Raw genomic sequence first — 23590 nt, 5'->3', positions numbered from 1 at the left:
GTTTCTTGGCTGGACTAGGCAAAATTTGTCCAACACAGTGCTCATTAGCCTAAGTACCAGGAAGAGATCATGAAAAATACTGGATAGCGATGGCTTGTGTATTACCAAAACAATCTACATTTTAAAGACTTACTTGTAGTGTTCAGTTCTGACAAACCCTGGAGACGAATTAGAAGGAATTTGTACGTACATTGCACCATTTTCATGAAAAAGAAGGCTGTAGAGACTTCCAATCCATGCTGTATCACCATAGCAACACCCTGCTAGAATCTACCTGCCTTTGCCTGAGAATTAAGATTGACAGTTAACTGTTCTTGCTATATTTCTGTGCTAATGATGACCCCGACCAATTAGCATCCTCTTCTCATGCTTTATACATTGGTGTCCCTTTCTTCAAGTCGGTTTCTTGCATCCTAGTCCTGATGAGTGCAAAATGAAAAGCTTTGACCTTTTGTCTCCTTTTAGCAATTTGTCAACAAGAAATTCAAAAAGCAAACACAGATCCAGAAGATATGTAGAAGATGCCTAACCTTGAGCTGGTAGTTTCTCCTGATCTGCAAAAGGTATTTGCCAGTCTGCCTGGTTCTGTCTTTCACGAATGGTCTCTTCATCCATTTGTAAAGTGTGTATTTCAGATTGGGCATTCAACCTGTTGAGACAGAACTCAAGTGTTATTGGAAATTATTTCATAAATCCAAGGTCAGTTGTTCCCTTTTCATACTTTCAGCAAGTGCAGTAGTGGAACAATGCATGTTGAAGCATTATCGAAAAGAAAAGATCAGTTTAAATTTTATCTGCACAGTCTTCATACCAGTTGCTCCTAATGTTCAGATCCATGGGAAGTTTGAATAACTTGGGATAGAATTAATAGTTACATAGACAAATGTGGTTCATTAGGACGATCCAGCATGGAATTTAGGGTAAAATTGTGTTGAACTGAGTTGTTGGAGTTTTTTGAAGAAGTAACAGAGAGAGTTGCTAATGCTGCTGAGGTAATTTACACAGACTTCCAAAAGAGATTTGTTACAGTACTGCTCAACAGATCTGCGAGCAAAGTTTTATGTCATGGAATAAAAGGGATAGTAGCAACATGGATACTAAAGTTACTGAATGATAGGAAACATAAAGAAGAGCAATGAATCAAAAATCAGAAGCATTTGTACTTAGAAAAAATGGTAAATTAACTTTCAAATGGAGGTAGGCAAGTAGACAACAGTAACAATGACTGAAGAGTATCTGTCCCATGGCCAGAAGCAACGGTGAGTTAGGTGATTGAGATAGCATTGAGATAGGCGCAAAAATAAAGGTATGTTAACAAGGACATGAGGGGAGGAAGGGACACAAAGATCCAGGGAGGTGAACCATCCCATTTCCTCGTAGGAAATCCAGAGATTTCCTTAAATCAGCCCAAGGGAAGAACAAAGTCTATTGGCATCGAGACCAAGGGTGTAGGAAGACTAGGCCATGGGAGTGTGCTGCCTCTACTCTTTCATTCTGTAGGACAGTTCCAGGATCAGTAAAATGTTCTAAGCTGTCAAGGGTCATATAGTTTCCTTCTTTGTCTAATTAATTAATGCACCACATCTAAACTGTTGCTTATCAAAAAATTATCCAAAAATCGTAATAATTGTTGCAATAAAAATGGGGTGAGTGCCAATTTTGTCTTCCAGTGAAATTTATCTTCCAGTTAAAATACAGAACTTTAGCTACAAAGGCCATTCTAACCATATTGGTTGAGTTTGTTTGTACAGACTAATGAAGGTTTAATTTTCAGTGGCACAACACAAGTTAACATTTCTCATGAAAACTCTTTTAATATATTCGCTTACATGGTAGGTTAAAACAAAATTAATTTTAAAAATAATTCTGCATTCCTGCAACACCGGGGTGAGACAGTGCTTTCAAACAAGGTTATTCACCTACATCTCATTTTCTTTAAGCTTCATTTCTGTCTGGAGGCATGGAATTTTTATTTAAAGAATGTGAATATGTTAAACAGCAGAAATTAAACTTTCTTGATCTTAGGGGCAAAAATCTAAAACCTTGTAAATACTTTGATACACCGCATGCACAAAAATAATGAATGATTGGTTAATTACCTAATGGGAGGTCAAAATATTCACACGTTGTGCTTTTAAGAATGCTAGGGAGATAATTTTCAGAGTTAGGCACCAGACCATAACGGTAATCCTGTGCTGCCTAAAATCTAAACATACATACCTGCGTTTGAGGAGATAGCAAGGACTATAGATGCTGGAAGTCAGAGTGGATAAAATGTGGAGCTGGAGCGGCATAGCAGGTCAGACAACATCTGAGGAGCAGGAATGTCAATGTTTCAGGTCAGGACCCTTCATCAGGACTGGGGAAGAAGAAGGGAGCTCTGAAATAAATAGAGGGAGGGGTGGAGCTCAGGAAAGGTAGGTGGGATGGTGATGGGTGGGTGTAGTTTGGGGGTTGCAGAGATTGGTCAATGGGAAGGGTGGGGTGGATAGGTGAGGAAAGAAGGCGGACAGGCTGTGTCAAGTTAAGGAGGTGGGGTTGAGAGGGATGGCTGGTCTCATATCTGAGTTTGAACCTGAAGAGGACCCACCACACTGTGGTGAAATAATAGCCATTGATCAACCAATGCTCATGGTGTGATTGTGCTGAAGATTTTGCACATTTTTAAGACAAATGTACTTGTCAAGGGAAGGAGACTGAGATTTGGAATACTTTGGACATCCAGTATCAGCACAAAACATTCATCAGATTATTCCTTACTTTAGCCCAACTGTGTCCTACAGTTGCAATCTCAGAAGAACACCCTTTCCCTGAGTGAAAGTTCATATTTTCTATCATACCTGTCCCACAGTTTCTCTATGTGAGATTCTCTGTCAGTGCCATATTAGGGACAATCTTATATGATGGGTCCATGGCCAATATGAATTAGTTGAGTCAACTCAAGCTCATTTCATACAGGAAAGGATTTGGGGCCTATAGACAGGGACCATTTTTATTCATTACGTAATAATTTCCTGTTTATGATTTTAACGCAACCTTATTTTTTTGATCTAAATGCTGTGTTGGGAATATTCCTTGTCTTTAAAGCTCAACATTGAAAAACTCAGAACATGAATTTTCAGACACTTCACTCATGCAATCTTGCTTAATGAGAGTACAGTTTGGATAATAAAGGTGTACAGGCCAAAATTCCTGCTTTGCAGCTTTCTTAATGCTTTAGTCAGTACATTTTCAGGGACTTCACGCCTGCTGCTGGGTCTGGTTCAATGGCAGCACAGACTGGGGAATGTGACCGAAGCACGATATTTTCGATTTAAAATGCACTTGGTTTTCCAAACACTAAATAGAAAATCAATGAGGAGAAATTGCAGTAATCAGAAAATGAAGTGTGTCTTACATTGAGCTCACTGATCTCCTACCCTTACTACGATCAAATGAACTCATACTAGAAACAGATGTTATTTGTTATTTGCCTTTGTTGTTAATTGATTACTCCTTTTCTAAATTGATCTTTGGCAGATTTAAAAGGCTCCAGGTCATTAGTATGTCAGAATTAGATATATCTAATTGGTACTCTCAGTGCCTAAACAAATAATGACTTATTACAAGCAAATCAAAATGTGCCTGCTATACAACTATAAAAGTAGTAATGGGAAATAAGCAGTGATACAACTATAGTATAGATCTAGAGAACTAGAAAGTTGCAAACTTTTTTCTACTTATACATACTTTTGCTCTTCAGGTTCTGGTTGTGTACTCTCCTGCCAGTGCTGTGTCTCCAGTTTGTTCTTCCAAGTTTCATCCCAGTTGTCCTGTTGTTCCGTCTCATCCTTTTTAAGGGTCTGTGACTCTGCTGGTTCCCACAGCTGTTTTTGTTGCTCCTCTTCTGCTTGCATTTGTCCCTTATCTTCTGCTTGCCAACTCTCTGCTTCTACCATTTGCTAGCAATTAAAGGCACATTTGCGTTTTTGAATTAAAATAGTATTCATTTGTCGACTACAAAAGCAAAATAATGTGGTCACTGAAGATTTGAAATAAAAACAGAAGTGCTAAGCACCACTGGCATTCATACAACATTTGGTACCTTAGGTAATGAGAAATAGAAGAGGCCGTGGGCCGGTGTGGCATCTCCCACACATGGGTGGAAAGGTACAATGGGAAAGGGATGGAAGGTAGTGAAAAGGGCTAGGTATCTCAGAGCAAACAGACCCTTGCTGAATGGCGTAGCAGCTTCAAATTGCATTTGGTGTGGTATTACACTGGAAGGGGCAGAAATGTTGGAGGATGATATGTTAACTGTGGAAGCTCCTAACTAATGTCCCTGTACTGGCTTTAAATCTGCTCCATCTCAAAATGTTTCCATTTCTGAGGAATGTCAATGACCTAAGGCATTGACTTCTCTGTTCACATATGCTGTTAGACCTGTTGAGCATCTCCAGCATTTTCGTATTCATTACAACTATTATCTTTTGATAACTAACGAATTAGCACAATGACAAACCATGGTTCATGCTAAACATCAGCTTTGCTTTAATATTGTTTCAGAGATAGCAGGAATTGCAGATGCTGGAGAATCTGAGATAACAAAGTGTAGAGCTGGATGAACACAGCAGGCCAAGTAGCATCAGAGGAGCAGGAAAGCTGATTTTTCAGGTCTAGACCCTTCTACAGAAAAAATATTTCTGTAGAAGGGTCTAGGCCTGAAACGTCAGCTTTCCTGCTTCTCTGATGCTGCTTGGCCTGCTGTGTTCATCCAGCTCTACACTTTGTTATGTCTTTGCTTTAATATTGTCCACGTGGCAGCAATACACTCTTTAAAGTTTGAAACAAAATTGATTGATTGATTAATCGTCATGTGTACCAAAATAGTTTTGCTTACGAGCTGCGCAGGCAGATCACAGCAAGCAAAGGATGTACAGATCAAAAGGCTTAGATGCATACAGGTTCATTATTTGAGGCTAGAGTCCACTCAACACTCTGATAATGGACAGAAAGAAATTGTTCCTGATAACAAAATGTGGAGCTGGGTGAACACAGCAGGCCAAGCAGCATCTCAGGAGCACAAAAGCTTCCAGAGGAAGGAGGGCAACTTCTTCAGGTTAGGCATCCTTGGAAGAGGCTTCACAGTGAGGTTAAAATTGTATCAGAGATAATGGGAACTGCAGATGCTGGAGAATCCAAGATAACAAAGCGTGGAGCTGGATGAACACAGCAGGCCAAGCAGCATCTTAGGAGCACAAACTTGCTGATGTGTGTATTCAGGCTAATGCATCTTTTGCCTGATGGAAGAGGTTGAAGGAGGTCCTTACCAGGGTGTGATGGGTCTTTGGTGATGTTGGCAGCTTTTCTGTGACAGCGAGCCATGCGAATAGGGTCCATGGATGGAAGGTTGGCTTCGTGATGGTCTGGGCTATGCACACCACCTTCTGTAGTTTCTTATGGTCCTAGGTAAAGCAATTGCCGTATCAGGCCGTTATACACCCGGACAGTAGCTTTCCGTGGTTCATCTGTAGAAGTTGATGAGGGACCTTATGGACCTGCAAAGTTTCCTGAGCTCCCTGATGAAGAATAGGCGTTATTGTGCCTCTTTGACTGTTACATTTATGTGGGAAGTCCGGGACAGGTCACCTGTTACTGTCACTGCAAAGAACTGGATGCTCTTCACTCTCAACCTCAGTTCCATTGATGTAAATGGGGGGGGGGGGTGTTCTCCTCCTTTCTTTCTGAAGTCGATGATCAGTTCTTTAGCTTTGCCAATGTTGAGAGACAAATTGTTTTCACTGCACCACATCACCGAGTCCTCGATCTCCCTTCTGTATTTTGACTGATCGTTGTTAGATATCCGTCCCACTACAATGGTGTTGTCAGCGAACTTGTAGATGGTGTTTGCTTGGAATTCAGGGACACAGTCATGGGTGTGCAGGGAGTACAGTTGGGGGTTGAGTGCTATTGTGGAGTTTATCCTCACTGATTGTGGCCTATGGGTCAGGAAGCTGAGGATCCTGTTGCAGAGGACAGAGCTGACACCAAAGTCATGTTGTTTTGAGAACAGTCTGGAGGGGATAATGGTATTGAAGGTGGAGTTGTAGTCAACAAGCAGGAGTCTGACGTAGGTGTCTTTGTTGTCCAGACATTGCAGGGATGAGTGCGGGCTGGGGACATAGCATCCTCTGTGAACCTGTTATGTCGGAAGCAAACTGTAAGGGATCGAGTCATGTTGGGACACTGGAGTTGATGTGAGCCATGACCGGCCATGACCAGCGTCTTGAAATACTTCATGGCAGAGAAAGAAAAGAATTCTACACTACTGGCCCTTCATCCTGTAACTGTGATGTAACTCATACTAGTCACATGCTGACTTCAAAGATGAAATTTGCTGACTCTACGCTAAATATTTCTACACTAACTCCTTTACTTAATAAGACAACATCTAGTCCATTAATAAGGCTTAAACTCAATCACTTTCACAGTTCAATGAACTTGTCTGAACTCGTAAGGTTTTACAAGACCTAATCTCGTTCTCCTTTTAACTTATCATTTGTCTCGGTTACTGTGGGATCATACTTTTCTTTTAATTCTTGCTAAACTACAAACTTCAACATGTTTGTTCCCAGACATCTCTTATCAGACTGTCTCTTACAGACATCTGCAGCTATGGGTTGTACAAAACTCCCTGTATATTAATTTGTAAGATTCTTTGTTTTGCCTAGACCCCGTTACCTTGGAATTATCTTCTTCTCAAAGCTATTATTGTCCTAGCGTATGATCTCACTGTAATGCTGAACCAGGCAAGCTAATTATGTCACTGCAGCTAAAAATCTTCTCTGCCGTATTTATGCTAACTAAAAGCCCACAGGTAGCCATCATGTGCTACCTCTGGCCATGGGATGCCCCAATAAGGCTACATTTGACTGAACACAGCATCAAGGAACTCTAGCAAAACTGAAGTCAATGGGAATAGGAGGAAAACTCGCCGCTGGTTGGAGCTGGTGAAAAGAAAGATGGTTGTGATTGTTGAGGTTAACTCCACAGTATCTCTTCAGGAGTTCCTTAGGGTAGTGTCCTAGGCCCAACCATCTTTAGCTGCTACATGAATGACCTTCCCTCCATCATAAGGTCAGAAATGGGGATGTTCACCAACGATCACACAATATTCAGCATCATTCATAATTCATTGGATACTGAGGTAAGTGTAGCAAAAATATGGATGATGTCCAGGCAATGGCTGACAAGTAGTGAGTAACATACATAATATGCTAGGCAATCATCATCTTCAACAGTAGAGAATCTAACCATCATCAGTTGATATTGAATAGCGTCATCATGACTGAATCCCCTACTATCAACATCCTGGGGGTTTATATTGACCAGAAACTGAACTGAACTAGCCACTTAAATACAGAGGCTATAAAAGCAGATCAGACACTCAGAGTCCTGCAGTAATTAAGTTCCTATCCAAGGAATATTCTAACTAGGATAACTGTTGGTACTATACCATATAGATGTTTAAATGATAGGCAAATAAAGGGTAATGTTCATCCTATTTTGTAACTCACCTCCTGACTTCGCTACAGTCTGTCTGCTACATACAGGACACAAGTCAGGAGTGTGTTCCATTACTCCCCACTTGTCTGGATGAGGGCAATTCCAACAACACAAGAAACTTTACACCATCCAGGATAATGCAGCCTGCTGATCGAACACATTCACTAATATTCATTCCTTCCGACACTCAGGAGCAGCAGTGTGCATTATGTATACGATGCACTGCGGAAATTCAGCAACCTTCCTTAAATAGCACTCTCCAAACCCACAACCACTTCAATCTGGGAGACAGATACAGCAGATATATGGGAACACCACAAGCTGCAAGTTCCCCACCAAGCCACTCACTGAATTGAAAATATATCACCGATCCTTCACTGTGGCTGGATAAAAATCCTGGCATTCCTTCCCAACTGGCATTGTTGGTCCATTTACAGCACAGGTGCTGCAGTAGCTCAAGAAGGCAATTCACCATCACTTTCTCAGGAGCAATAGGGATGGGCAATACATGCTGACCAGCCAGCAGCAGCTATGTCCCATTAAAGAATTGATAAACAAATCCAGCAGTTGTGATTCCAAATCCCACATGTTAAATTGTACAGGCAACATTACTAAATCTGGCACCATTAATAAAAATGATTATGAATTGCTAGATTATTGTAAAAACAAGTGGTTCTTGAATATTCTGCTTCCCCTGATCCATATCACTTACTTATTTATATCTCAGCTTTTATGATCATTAATTAAGAAATGATAAATGCAGATAAATACATTGTGGGATCCACTAAGAAGACAGGGCCTTGTCACAACTACTTTCCTTTTATTTGTGTGTCTGAGGGGACATTTCTTCCTGCTGCTACATGAGCACACTGAGATGATATGGTCTTCTTAGTTATTTTTCCTAGAAATCCAATAAAAGTTTAAACAATTTGTCTTTCAGATTAAGACGAGATTATTAATTAATTAAGCAAACGTCATGCACAGGGCTAGAATCAAATGAGGAATCTAGTATTTCTGATAACCGTAACACTAAAATAGTCAGTGATACATTTACAGAATTAAATGTTTCCACACACTCTAAGCAAAACCAGCTTACTGCATCTTTCTGCAATTGGACATTCCTGTTCTCCAGGTGCATGGAGGAATCCTCAATGAGCTCAGAATGAGAGTCTCCCTCAGTTTTTGACGGGCAGATCCACTCATTGGGATGACTGATAGGCAATGCTGGTGATCGTGGAGTCAGGGGTGGCACTGTTTCCTGAATGATTTTACGTTCCTAGAAAATGTAAAGTTGGAAAGATGTGAATCACAGTTGTGTATAAGTACTCTAAAGTTTCTTTGCAATTCTTTTTGTTCATGGGATATGGGCTAGCCGACTAGACTAGCATTTATTCCCCATCCAGAGGGCAGTTAAGGGTGTGAAGACACATGCAAGCCAGACCAGCTAAATATCTCAGGTTTCCTTCCCTAAAGAAAATGGGTGAGCCTGATGGTTTCTAAGAGCAAATTATTTTCATTACACAATCATTACTGGGCTAACTTTTTATTCCAGCTTGTCACTAAATTACAATTTCTCCATTGATCATGATGCAGTTAATAGGATAATCAGATTTTGTAGTGCTTGTGTTCATCAGTAGATATCACTATCACATTTATTAAAGGGATAACCTTATATATCATAGACAAAATATTGGCCATGAGATTGTGATGAAAACTATGATAAAATTATCCATGCTCACTGTCATGATTGCACCAAAAGTGACAGCAATTCTGGAAGAAGCAGAATATTGTGCAAACCAATAACTATTCTATGTTTTCCCAGAGACCTTCTCAAACTGCAATCAATGGAAAACCAATGAACTTACAAAAATTCTCACTCTTAAACACATATTGGAAAGTGAGTTTTGAGAAGATTTGTAGCTCATGTTGAGGTTCTGGATGTGAGTTTGCTCGCTGAGCTGGAAGGTTAGTTTTCAGACGTTTCGTCACCATTCTAGGTAACATCATCAGTGAGCCTTCGACGAAGCGCTGGTGTTATGTCCCGCTTTCTATTTATCTGGTTAGGTTTCCTTGGGTTGGTGATGTCATTTCCTGTTCTTTTTCTCAGGGGATGGTAGATTGGCTCCAAGTCAATGTGTTTGTTGATGGAATTCCAGTTGGAATGCCATGCTTCTAGGAATTCTCGTGCATGTCTCTGATTGGCTTGTCCTAGGATGGATGTGTTGTCCCAATCAAAGTGGTGTCCTTCCTTATCTGTACGTAAGGATATGAGTGATAGTGGGTCATGTCGTTTTGTGGCTAGTTGATGTTCATGAATGATGGATGCTGATGGATGGACCAGAGACATGACCTCAAATCCACTCGGGTAGCCATGGGAATTTGCTAAATAAATCAATACATTTGGAATAGTTTGATAATGATCATGAAATTACTGTATCATTGTAAAACTCTTTCAGAGGAGGAAATTTGCTGTCCTTTGGTGGTCTAGCCTACCTGTGAGTCCAGACCCACAGCTATGTGGTTGACTCATAACTGCCCCCCGAAATGGCCTAACAAGGCTCCCAGTTGTAGCCAGCTCACCACCATTTGTTGAAGTTCAATTAGGGATGTGCAAAGAAATGTTGGCCTCAGCAACGATCATACCCATAGCATAGGATTTAAAAAAAACAATCATTAGACGGCTGAAAGTTATGAGAGACTTTTTCTCTCAGAGATAATGGGAACTGCAGATGCTGGAGAATCCGCGATAACAAAGTGTGGAGCTGGATGAACACAGCAGGGGAGATGCTGCTTGGCCTGCTGTGTTCATCCAGCCCCACACTTTGTGATCTCAGAGACTTTTTCTCTCTTTTGTTTTGAAGGTAATGATTTGTGCTGGAGAAAGGTTCATGCAAATGATCTACTTTCTAGTTCATTTGTCGAGTACCTATTTCTGACATACAGATTAGTAATAAGTGTCAGTCGATTGTTTGACTGTGAGGTATGTCGCATTGAAACATAATCAAACCCTCATTTTAGAAATGACCATAAATGGGTCATTTTTTTAAACATTGTTTATGTTATGGCATTTTAGTGTGCACACTCTTACTCGGATGCTCGGGAAACAATGAAGACAAGGTAATATGTCTGTCCCTTTCCCTTTGTTATTGTCAGCAAAGATAAACACCCTAGTCTCGTCTGACCTTCAGCCATGTCCAACCCATTTCCTGTCCAGGCCTCTTCTCTTCTCTCCCATAACATCAATGGCATACCCTGGTCCTCACTTTCCACCCCCCTAGCATCCACATCCAGAGAATCATTTCCACCATCTTCAGTGGTATAACACCACCAGATACATATTCCCCTCCCCTTCCCTGTCAACCTTCCACAGGGACCAGTCCTACAGGGCACCCTGGTTCACTCCTCTTGACTCCCAACACCTCCCCAAGGCACCTTCCTATTCAATCACAGAAGGTGCAACATTTGCCCATTTTCTTCCTCCCTCCTCACTATCCAAGGTCTCAGACACACCTTCCAGGTGAAGCAGCAATTTACCTGAACTTCACTCAATGTGGTCCACTGTATTTGCTGCTCACAGTGTGGTCTCCTCTACACTGGGAGATAAAATGAAGACAGGATGACCACTGTGCAGAACACTTATGTTCTGTCCGCAGAAATGACCCTGAGCTTCCAGTTGTCTGCTGCTTCAACATACCACCAAGTTCCCTGGTCATCTCTCTGTCTTGGGTTTGCTGCAGTGCTCCAGCAAAGCTTAGTGCAAGCCGGAGTGACAGCATCTGATTTTCCGCATGTGGGCTCTGCAGCCTCCTGGACTCAATATCGAGATCAAAAATGTTTGGGCTTGAGCACCTTCCTCCATGTCCTTGCCCTACTCCCACACACCAGGCTTTCACCACGGCCGATTTCATCCATTAATGATCCCCATTAGCAGCTTTTCTTTCTCTCCAGCTCATCATTATCCATTCCTTTGTCTGCCCAACTACTGTCTTCGCTCTCTGGGCTCTACTGCCTCTTGTTGATTTGTTCTATCCCCTACCCCCATCACCATCACCCCAATATTTAACATTTATAAAAACCTTTTCCTAGTCACAATCAGTTCCGAAGAAGGGTCACTGGACCTGAAATGCTAACTCTGCTTTCTCTTCACATATGCTGCCAGACCTGCCAAGTTCGTCCAGCAATTTTTGTTTTTGTACCCTAGCCTTGTACCCTAGATCCAAAGGAAGGATAAAAGCTCATGCTGTACTAAATAATATTTGTTTACAGACCAATTAAACATATTGTCAGTGGGATTATATAAAGCGACTGAAATTTTAGTGACAGCAAAGTGATTTCAAAACTGAAGTTGAGCATTGGTCCACAAAACAGTGGATTGATTCCTTGCTTACCTCTTCATGATATCTGCGTTCCTCTTCCTCAACCTCTCTTTGTGCTTTTTCCCATTCCTGGCGGAGTTTTTCTTGCTCCTTTCTGTACCTTTCCTGTCACAGAGTAAAACATTGATGTCACTTTTCATTGCCAATGAATGAGTTAAACTTGGAGGAATAGATCAGTTATTAAGCTTTCCTCGCACAGACTCATGCCTTTGTCTCTTTTGGTGAAACTGTCATTAAGCTAGTTATTAAATGATTTATTTGTTGCTTGTAATGAAGTGTATGGAAATTTAGCAAGTTCATTACTTTCCTTGTAATTGCATTCAGCATTTCAGAGTACATTCAAGCAAGACAACCAAATATATTAAAAGATTATTAACTAGAGTGAGAATGCTAATTGCATCCAATATTACTGCCACCACCAATTTTAAAATACATAACATGTAAGATATACTTACAGAACAGGTATAGTCCATCCTAAAATAAGTTGGAGCACCCAGAAAATATTTAAGTATAATATTTACATAACTTTGCAAATGTATAATTAGGACATATTACAGTGAATGTTAGAAATGTCACAAAATTATTCCGATGGTCTTTCATCTTGGCCCTGAAAATGCCTGATTTTAAAACAAAGTTGAAATGTGGAATAACAAGAAATATGGATGACCAATGTCATTGAGCCGCATGCATGGTCTCAGATCTTAGCACAAACATTTGATATCCCATTGCTTTATTACCGCATCAAGGCCACAGACCAAGGTTATTGAGTATCAAAGGTTAAGTCCCATATGACCAGCACATGCATGACTGTTAGCAATCAGTCTACCTCTTAACATAATTCCATGCACTAAACTGTGACATAATTATGTTTAAATCGAGCCTAGAGAAGGAGGACATGTGGCTAGGATCTCATGATTGAAAAGAAAACTCAATTTATGGAGAACTCATGTTTTAGCACATGTATTGTCAATCTAATACTGAGCTTATTGTGTCAAATGTACAATCAATTCAGCATGAACATTATTAGACCAGCGCAGTCACATTTGACTTCTCCATCAATGATAACAATATGGTTTGTTGGCTTGACAATGTACTGGCATAGTTCTATCTTCACTGTGATAGCTGAAGACAGTTAAGTGCCTCAGAAATTGACTTTTATCATGCAATGCATTTAGCCATATCTATTCATGACCATGTTCTGACCCCACGGGCAGCTGGATTTAAATACATTTACAACCCTAAATCCGTAAACTGAAAAACTTGGCACTGCGATTGATTGCTGTGTCACTCTGAAGCCCTTTTAAATATTTTTGTGGGACGGAAGTTGCCAGTTGCTGGCTAGGCCAGCATTTATTGCTTATCCCTATCTAAGTGGCTACATGTGCAACGACGATATTTTTGCAGAAAGACAGACTAGTGTTGTCTATAGCAATTAAGGCCCTGTTAGAGTAAATGAGAGAGAATTTCCAAAAATGCCTCATTTGTGCCTGCAACATTCACACATGAATATTCAATGAAGGCAGGGGCTTGATGTTGTAATGCACTCATAGGAAGGGTGGAGAGTTAGCATTTCTTGCAAAGTTTGTAAGTGATGAATCAATCCTAACTCCCTCAACTTCACACTTGGACTCCTAAAGTATTTCATCTATACCAATTGCCCTTTGTCCCTGAGTAAAACATGCATTCTACAAATAGAAACCTAAACCATTGAGTATTCTAGAGAACTTCAGCTTGATCTCGCATACAGAGGAGTTACTGGATAGTATGCATGAATACAAATGTTGGTCAACTTCTCCTTCCTCCAGCATAATGAGTATCATTATACATACATCGGATATGGAGTTACCAGGGTTCATTGTTGGGAGTTTATTGATCCATTTTCTTTTTTCACATCTGTGTTCTCCCTTCAATAGTCCTAAACTCCATCAGGTAAACTGTGTCTAGAATATGCTTTAAAAATATTTATAGATATAGGATGACAATTATTGTCCCATATAGGTGAATGATATGGGGTATCCTCTCCAGAACTAATACCTCTAAAGATTCTGACCATACCATAATAGTTGAGGCTTATATGTTCACAGAGATAATTATTCTATATTCCCTTTCACTTTCAGGCCAAGGTCAACAGTTACTGCTCCACCCGAGTTACTCAAGGAAGCTGGTGCCAAGACTTCATTTATAAACCGCTGATAGTTTCTCTACGTTTCGATTTTACACAACAGTGTGACTTGCCTGATGACAGGCAATCAGAGTGCAGATGAGAGTCAACTAGGTGAAGAATCAACCAATTAATTTAAACCAGTGTAATACATGATTGATGTATATTTATAATATTGCTAAAAGTTTAATTCAAGCAGCCTAGGTGAAAGTTAAGAAAGCCAAGGATTTAACTATTCTAACTTAGATTCAATTTTCACAAGCCCTTAGCCCAGAGGTCACACTAATGAAATGATGATTGGGGATTTGGCAAAGCATCACGTTATTGTTAACCATGTCACCATCCCTGCTGAAAGTCAGGAGCAGTTATTTAGCTCTCACTAAAGGATGCAAGGCAGTTGCTTTGTATAGTTGATTAAGACAGCTCCACAGTACGTCCCTCTCTCTGTCAACTATGCCTAGTAACTTTTACTTCTGACTGTGTTGAGCTAATATGTCCAGCAAAACACATGCAGACATTTATGTTGATTGGAGACTGTGAATATCATGAGAAATATGCTCCATCAACTGGCTTCACAGATTAGTTTGTTTACCTACTTGCACTGGCGGGCACATCACACATACGCATCGCTTTAAGGATGTATTAAGCAAAGATGGTGACTACATGATCGACAAAAACAGATACATTTTATGCAGCAATGAAAAGAAACTAAGATCATGCAGAAAGTCACAATTATAGCTGCCACAGTTTGTATCACCTCACACAATACTAAGTATCTTTCCACTGAAGCAGTGCTGTCAGCCTTTTTCATTTTTTTAAGAAAACTAGTCATTCACCTCCCTATATATTTACAAATGTAAATCACTACAGTAGTCAGTAAATTACTGTTACAGTGAAGTTTTGTATTTATGGACAGTACAACTCTGTACTATTAGCAACAAGTGGAATCTTCCCAGGCCCTGAACAACATGGTGAATGAAGATGGGAAAATTGGGAGAGATGTCTCAGGAGGAATTTTTTTAACATTGAGTGCAAAACAAGTTACAATTTCAACCAGGTGTTGAAGTTCTTGCTACTGAGTGGTGAGAGGTTTATTTGCACAGATTAACACTCATTAATAGCATCATCATGACTGAATTACTTAGGCCTCATTAATATGCAGTTTCCTTTTCTCCCAGCTGCCAGATAGAAGCAAGTTACCTTGAATTCCTGACAAAAATGTTAGAGGTTACCTGACAACTCCAGCTTGCTGCTTGCTCCTCTAGATCTCCATCTTAGACACCTGGCACCAGCAGCTCAGGGTACACTCCATGACAAATGTGGATGTGCACATTCCACATCCATGATAGTTGGCACCCAACACATGCCAATTTCAGTGGGTCATCATGGCACATTGTAGATACTCAATGCACACAGCACACTCACTTTGCCTTTTTGAGCTTTGCACCTGTCACCTGGAGCTTGAAGATTCACAGGACTTGTGCCCTGCCAAAACCGGAAGTTTGTCATGGATGTCCACCGTCATAAATCCAGGGATTAGTCTTGTTGTTCTGTAGCACTGTGCTAAATCAATCTCTCAGCTTCAGCCAACAGCTCACATGGCAAATGCACTCCATGTGCATCAACCAACTGACAGGTCTCAACACTGAAGTGAAGCAGTCCTCAGTCAAGGTGGGGGTAGGGCTGGTGGTTGCGGTCAGTCAGGGGGAACATGGTACAGTCAGTCAGAACATCATCTGTTCACAGTTCAAGAGGCTAGGAATGATCATTTTTCTGCTTGGGTCAGTCAGTGTCAGGGAACTCTGTCTAACTGAAGACTGGGGAGAAGGCCATTCTTACTCCTGCACGGCCAGTGCAGACAGTGAGGGGATTCACAGAACATCATTTAGGATGGATCAGGGGTCTAGTCAGTGAATAGTCATGACTGCCTGTTCAAGCCACTTGTGAGATGAGCTACACTAAGTCTGGGTATAATTGGAAAGGTAGTGAAGGGAATATCAAGGGATATTGCTGTGTTAAGAAAATGGGGGAATCCACTGCTGGGGATTGGAGGCAGTAACTCGTGATACAGAAGGCAAAGGATGGAAAGGGGAGGAAACGTGACATTCTAGGTGGGGTGGGGGCACATAAGATGACAATGGGATACTTTAGGAAGGGTTGTGAGTGGAAATTATAGATTTTCAACACTGCAGTGGCCGTGATGGTGGGTGTACAAGACAGTGGTGGGCTGAGCAAACTGTGGGGATGGGGCTCGGTTGGGGGGGGGGGGGGGGCGGGAGAGGATGAGAGTTGCAGTTGTAATTTCCAGTGGTGTGTCAGACCATGTGAAGGAAAGGTACTGATGGAGCAAAGAGGGAGTGTTAATAGAAAGAAACAGGAAGGGTTGTGTTATAAGGGGGCCTGCTTATGATGACTAAGCTGAACCTGTGACTCATTGTCCAAATCGTGGCTTTGGCTCCTTATATATTCACTCAACTCCTAAACGCAAACTGTGAATCGTAAATGGCAGTGACCACTTCAACAGTAGGTGGAGTCAGGGTTTTTTTTTCCTGTTCCACTTATAGCGAGTGGGGCAGTAGGCTAGTATCAGAAGAACAAGGTGCTATAGGAGCCTGGTGCACAATTAATGAGGCAAGTTTGGGACAATAGTGCAATCAAACTCACTAGGCCTCATGGAGAGTTAATACAAGTGTCACTCTATCTCAGGGAAGTCATGAGTTAGAACATTAATAAAAGCTTTCAAACTTGAGTCAATTGCCCTGGAGCAGCTGGGCTGGATTTAATAAGTTAATGATTGCATGATTGCAAGTAGTATCAATTGTAACTCAATAAAATTTATACCAGAATCACATTTCCAGAAATATATTTTATTACATTCCAGTAATTTGCTTCCTACTGTAGCAATTCTATCAGTCATTTTCACATCAATTTTTTTGTGGCTCTGATCTGCTCAGTAGAACAATGATACACTGCATCGCTTTCATTACCATCTTCTAATTGGCTAATCAGAACTACATTTATGGAAAAAGCATTGAGGAAGGATTAGTGTTAAGAGCCATAAGGAGGGTGCACCATATCTACCGAGCCTATGAGAAAAGCAGCAGCAAAACAACAGCACTTAGTAGCAGAGGGTCAACGCAAGTTGTGTTAATGTACCTGGAGCAAGCGTTCCTGCTCTTTCTGCCATCTTTCCTGACGCTTGCGTTCTTCTTCTGGATCCCAATACCAGCAGTCAAAACGTTTAGGGAGATTTAAAGGAGCAACTGGGATCTAACAATCCACATCAAGAGAAAGTTGTGTGACAGACTGATGTCATTTCATGATTTGAGAAATGTTATTTAAGGTGATGCTTCCAGTAAGCAAGAGAAACAATGACAGCTACTGAGGAAGGCAAACAAAAGATTACAGCCAGGAATGGGGCAACCAAATTATCAGCAAGAGTTTATAAGAGCAGCTTGTTAAATATGAAGATTATTACCAGACATTTTTCACAATGAAACATTTTAATAATGTCACTTATGGTCATTCCTGACTGTTATGATGTAATCTATGTTGTACAATAACACTTATGCAATGAATTAAGAAAAGACAAGAGTGATATGAGCACTAATAATCTTTATTCCTTTCCCCCACTTCTGAAGTGATTATTTTCCTTTCTCCTGGGCATAGTCAAAGGAATTGCCAAGAGCCACGGCCTTCACCCCTTCAAGAAGGCACAAAAGAGGAACACGGCATGACACATTCTCTCCCATACCTCTGTTTAAATAGTTATGCTGTTTATGGAATCTCCACTAGATGACACACTTGAGATTACAGAAAGTAACATAGATCTTACAGAAATAGGCTACTTAGCCCAGCTGCTCTAGGCCAGTGTTTACAGTTCACTCAAGTCACCACAGATTCTTTGATCCCTTCTCTTTTTGTCTTTTTTGCGCTTCAGGTACAGCTTCACTTTTAATCAAATCTGTCATTAATGCACGTCACATGAACAGACCCACCGTTGATTCCTCTGCCTTGTCATAACTCTCTCCACCCTCCTATTCTTCCAAAAAGGTCCTTAAATGCACTATTGGCTCTCAAATCCATTCTCATCTTTCTCAGAATGGTGTCTGAATCTCCAATATGGTCTCTGCATGTAACAGATTACCAAAATCTCCCTTATCAACATTATAAATGAAATTCTCCCTGCCCTACTCTGACAAATTTTCTCCTCATCCCCCTCAACCTGGCTGCAGGCAATAACACTTCCATCAATGCCTCTGTACTGTTTCTCTGATAAACAACCTCATATCACTTCCATGTATGCTCATTATTCTAGGCCACTGCCGTGCTCTGTTATAACTCCCTTGTCAACCACCCATGCTCACTCATATCTCCTTTGCTAACTTCACTGCCACTCATCCAGAATCTACTAAAGGTAGCTGTCAGGATCCATATGGTGATGTAAGAAAATAAAACTTTTAACAATCTAAGATGATCCAAATATTTACAAACTGCAAAAAATGCCCCTAAACACTGCCAAATATTTTGGATTACCTGAAGTGGTAAAGCTTTTATAAAAATAAAGTTTCTACTCACTAACCACATTGAAGATGATTAATCCTTTAATAGCACCTCCAAACTTTCAAAATGTATATTAGTAATTGGGTGGCACGGTGGCTCAGTGGTTAGCACTGCAGCCTCACAGCTCCAGGGACCCAGGTTCGATTCCAACCTCGGGTGACTGTCTGTGTGGAGTCTGCACATTCTCCCCGTGTCTGCGTGGGTTTCCTCCGGGTGCTCCCGTTTCCTCCCACAGTCCAAAGATGTGCAGCTAGGTGGACTGGCCATGCTAAATTGCCCGTAGTGTTCAGGAGTATGTGGATTATAGGTGAATGGGTCTGGGTGGGATGCTTCAAGGGGCGGTGTGGACTTGTTCGGCGAAGGGCCTGTTTCCACACTGTAGGGAAACTAATCTAATCTAATACACCACTGCAGAGATAAGCGGTTTTAAACCCTGCAAAACTCAGACTAGTAGTCATCATGGGCTCAGCTGCAATTACGTTCCTTTGGAAACATCAATAATGAATATCTTGAAACTACAGAACAGATGGCTTTTTCTGTCCTAAGCTACACCAGACGGCCTGTAAATCAATGTACTCTAGCAGCAGTAGTCTGTTTATTTTTAACTCTAACTGGCACAGCATCTTACTTTTTATTTCATTTTTAAATAGCTGTTGCTTTAAATAATTTCAAATCACAAAACATAAACAGACCTTATCTATCGTTTACAAACCTGCGATGAGGTCAGCCAGGTGACCATCATTGATTGAGTTCCCTGATTGGACCAGGTTAACAGCCCCAATCAGGGACCCCTGGCTGACAGACATAAACAGGACTGACAGGTTGTGAACAATCAGAGCTGGCTCTGAGGAAGCTGGACTAGTGTCAAGTATGATGCATGCGTAACTGAACAGTGACTTGTTGATGAAATACCAAACTCTGCGGAGTTATTTCAAAACTTTAACATAACCTCCCCACATTTGTGACTCCAGGACTGTACTTGATACTCTTGCAACAATGAAAATGGGCCCCATTTGAATTCAACATTAATTTCAAGTGGCCCAACTAAGATCAGGTTTCCTGCTTGTGCACGTTATATTCAATCCCCCTTTCGCTGATGGCAAAAATAGAATTGTTCAGATGCGGAGTTAGGATCTCTGCATACAGGTTCCACCAGCAATTTTTAAAACCTCCGGAACCAGCCCAACTCTGAAAATTTGCCATGCAGTCTCCATACCTATTTTTTTAAAAGAATATATTTTGGTCTCTGCTATTTGTTATCTCATCTTCTAGAAAAGATTCAAGTGTCCTTCCTACTGCTGATAGCAAGAGGTTGATAGTTTACTGATTTAGTTCTATGCCCTTCTTTGAAAATAAGCACTGCAATCTCTGCTCACCAGTCCTTTAGATTTATTGACTGTTAAATTTAGATGTATGGATGCAATTCCACTTCCCATCCCTTCACATTCTATATATTCAGGAGCATCAATATTACATATTGCTGATATTAAAATATTTGTTCCTTAAATGTAACACTAAGTTGAATATTTTGAATTTTCATTTGCAAACTTGCATTGTGTGCGAAAATGATTTCTAGCATGCAGCACGTTTAAAATATGCAGCTGTATTTTAAGTCTTATTTTTGGGTACTCTGTTCAAATCGCATTTAAAATGTCCTTGATGCTCTACATGTGTCTTAGAATTTTAATGTGTACAAATGTACAAGAAAATGCAGCTAGTTTAAGAATACAGTGGCATAGAAATCATTGTGAGGTGGAAATGGAACAGAATATTGACACTCCAATTTAATCTTTGCTCTGAGGAGCTGGAAGAACACAGCAGGCCAGGCAGCAGCAGAGGAACGGGAAAGGTGATGTTTCGGGTCAGGGCCCTTCTTCAGAAATGGGCAGGAGGAAGCGAGCTCAGAAATAAATAGAGGGGTGGAGCTGGGGAAGATAGCTTTGATTGCGATCGGTGAATGCAGGTAGGGAGTGGTGGGGATTGGTCAGTTGGATGGATGGGGTGGATTGGAAGGGAGGGAAGATGGACAGGTTGTGTCAAGTCAAGGAGGTGGGGATGAGAGGGAGGGTTGAACGAGGGATGAGGCCGGGGGTGGGAAGATTTTAAAACTAATGAATTCCATGTTTAGGTCATCGGGCTATAGGCTCCTGAGGTGAAATATGACGTGCTGCTCCTCCAGTTTGCATGTGGTGTCATCGTGGCACTGGAGGAGGCTCAGGATAGACGAGTCGCACCGGCTTCCACCACCACCACCACCCTGTCACTTCTACTCCCGAGACAGTCTCCATTCCCACTGCCAGCCCCAGCCACAAGACCTGCTGGGTCTTCGCCATCCCCCCAGACCTCCCCCGCACTGAGAACGAACAGTCAGTCCTCAGTAAAGGACTCACCTTCATTGCCCTCCACCCACACATCAATGAATTCCATTCACGTTTGGACATCGAACGGGTTTTCTGCCACTTCCACCTCTGCACTTTATTCTTTAATCGTGAGTCTAACCCACCCTCTACAGACCCCTTCTCCCATCTCCAGCAGAGCCCCTATCCTCCTGGACACCACCCCAAGGTCTACTACACTCCCTCGACCTCTTCATCTCCAACTGCCATTGCAACATCAATTGGCGCAACCTCTCCACACCCTCACTCACTCCAACCTCTCCCCCACAGTACAGGCAGCCCTCCACTTCCTCCACTCCAACCCTAACCTCACTATCAAACCCACAGATAAAGGAGGTGCAGTGGTGGTCTGGCACACTGACCTTTACATAGCCGAGGCCAGGTGCCTCCTCACTGACACCTCCCCCTACGACTATCCCCTCAATTATGATCCCACCCCTAATCTCGAAACCATCGTCTCTCAGACCATTCATAACGTCATCAGTTCAGGTGTCCTCCCAACCACAGCCTCCAACCTCACTGTTCCCCAACCTGGCACCACCCGTTTCTATCTCCTTCCCCAAATCCACAAACCTGACTGTCACGGCCAGCTCATTGTCTCCGCCTGCTCCTGCCCCACTGAATTTATCTCTGCTTACTTTGACTCTGTCTTTTACCCCAGTCCAGGAACTCCCCACCTACTTCCAGGACATCACCCACACCCTCCACCTCCTCCAAGATTTCCAATTTCCTGGCGCCCAACACCTCATCTTCACTATGGACATCCAATCCGTACACACTTGTATCCCACACAGTTGGCCTAAAAGCCCTCTGCTTCTTTTTCTCCCCCAGGCCCAACTAGTCCCCTTCCACTTACATCCTCATCTGTTTTAACAAACTCATCCTCACCCTCAACAACTTCTCCTTTAATTCCTCCCATTTCCTACAGGCTAAGGGGGTGGCCATGGGCACCCACATGGGCCCAAGCTATACCTGTCTCTTCGTAGGTTACATGGAACAGACCCTCTTCCACTGTTACACTGGCACAATCGCCCACCTCTTCCTCTGCTACGTTGATGAATGTATTGGTGCTGTTTCGTGTTCCCACAAGGAGCTTGACAGTTCATCAACTTTTACAAACACCTTTCACCCCGACCTCAAATTCACCTGGGCCATCTCCGATACCTCCCTCTCCTTCCTGGACCTCTCTGTCTTCATCTCTGTTAACCGCCTCGAAACTGAATCTATTTCAAGCCCAGTAACTCCCATAGCCACCTGGATTACACCTCCTCTCACCCACTCTCCTTCAAGAATGCGATCCCCTACTCCCAATTTCTCTGCCTCCACCACCTCTGCTCCCAAGATGGAGGGTTCCACTCCCGAACATCCCAGATGTCCTCCTATTTCAAGGATTGCAACTTGCCCCCTCCAGTGATCAAAAATGCCCTCAACCGTATCTCTTGCATTTCCCACACTTCTGCACTCAAACTCCCTCCCCAACAAAAATAAAGACAGAATACTCCTTGACCTCACATACCACCCCACCAACCCTCACTTTCAGCGCATCATTCTCTGTCACTTCCCCCACCTACAAACCGACCCCACCACCAAAAAGCTATTCCCTTCCCATCCCTTTCTGCCTTTCATAGGGACTGCTCTCTCTGTGACTCTCTTGTCTGCTCCACGCTCCCCACTAACCCCAACACACCCGGCACACTTTTCCCTGCAACCGCAGGAAGTGCTACACCTGCCCCTACACCTCCCCCCCTCACCTCCATCCAAGGCCCAAAGCAAATCTTCTACATTACAAGATAAAAAAACTGTGCGGCTGGATGAACACAACAGGCCAAGCAATATCTTAGGAGCACAAAAGCTGATATTTCGGCCCTAGACTCTTCATCAGAAAAGGGGGATGGAGAGAGGATTCTGAAATAAATAGGGAGAGGGGGGAGGCGGACTGAAGATAGATAGCAGAGAAGATAGGTGCAGAGGAGAGTATAAGTGGGGAGGTATGGAGGGGATATGTCAGTCCAGGGAAGATGGACAGGTCAAGGGGGCGGGATGAGGCTAGTAGGTAGGAAATGGAGCACCTCTGCTTCCTTCCACATTACACATGGGTTCACCTGTATATCCGCCAACTTGGTTTACTGTATTCGTTGTTCCCAATGTGGCCTCCTGTACATCGGTGAGACCAAGCATAGACTCGGAGACTGTTTCATGGAGCATCTGTGTTCTGTATGCGTAAACGACAACACCTTCCGGTTGCTAACAATTTTAACTGTTCCTCCCACTCCCTGAGTGGCATGTCGATCCTGGGCCTCCTCCAGTGTCACAATGACACCACCCACAAACTGGAGGAGCAGCACCTCATATTCTGCCTCGGGAGCCTACAGTCTGATGGCCTAAACATAGAATTCACCAATTTTAAAATCTTCCCACCCCTGGCCTCATTACAAGCCCAACCCTCCCTCTCAACCCTGCCTCTTTGATCTGACACAACGTGTCCATCTTCTCTCCCACCTATCCACCCCATCCATCCCAATGACCAATCCCACCACTCCCTACCTACA

At 42.2% G+C, this 23590-nt stretch overlaps 1 protein-coding gene across 13 annotated transcripts in view; it reads right to left on the bottom strand.

The window, feature by feature from the left end:
- Positions 1 to 23590, bottom strand: part of LOC125451149 (LIM and calponin homology domains-containing protein 1-like) — a 375919-nt gene that overhangs the window by 14273 nt on the left and 338056 nt on the right. For 9 of the 13 annotated variants that reach the window (XM_048527931.2, XM_048527949.2, XM_048527941.2 and 6 more), the window contains 5 exons: positions 17239 to 17352; positions 11934 to 12026; positions 8642 to 8821; positions 3730 to 3941; positions 531 to 649 (listed from right to left, as the gene is read on the bottom strand). In XM_048527931.2, coding sequence (XP_048383888.1) covers positions 531 to 649; positions 3730 to 3941; positions 8642 to 8821; positions 11934 to 12026; positions 17239 to 17352 — 718 coding nt within the window. The remainder of the gene's footprint in view (positions 1 to 530; positions 650 to 3729; positions 3942 to 8641; positions 8822 to 11933; positions 12027 to 17238; positions 17353 to 23590) is intronic. The other 4 variants (XM_048527976.2, XM_048527984.2, XM_048527993.2 and 1 more) reach the window with 1 other exon arrangement.

The sequence above is a fragment of the Stegostoma tigrinum genome, chromosome 1 (assembly GCF_030684315.1).
Source record: "Stegostoma tigrinum isolate sSteTig4 chromosome 1, sSteTig4.hap1, whole genome shotgun sequence".
NCBI lineage: Eukaryota > Metazoa > Chordata > Chondrichthyes > Orectolobiformes > Stegostomatidae > Stegostoma > Stegostoma tigrinum.
Note: the sequence above shows the minus strand (reverse complement) of the source record. Positions and strands in the feature narration are given on the sequence as shown.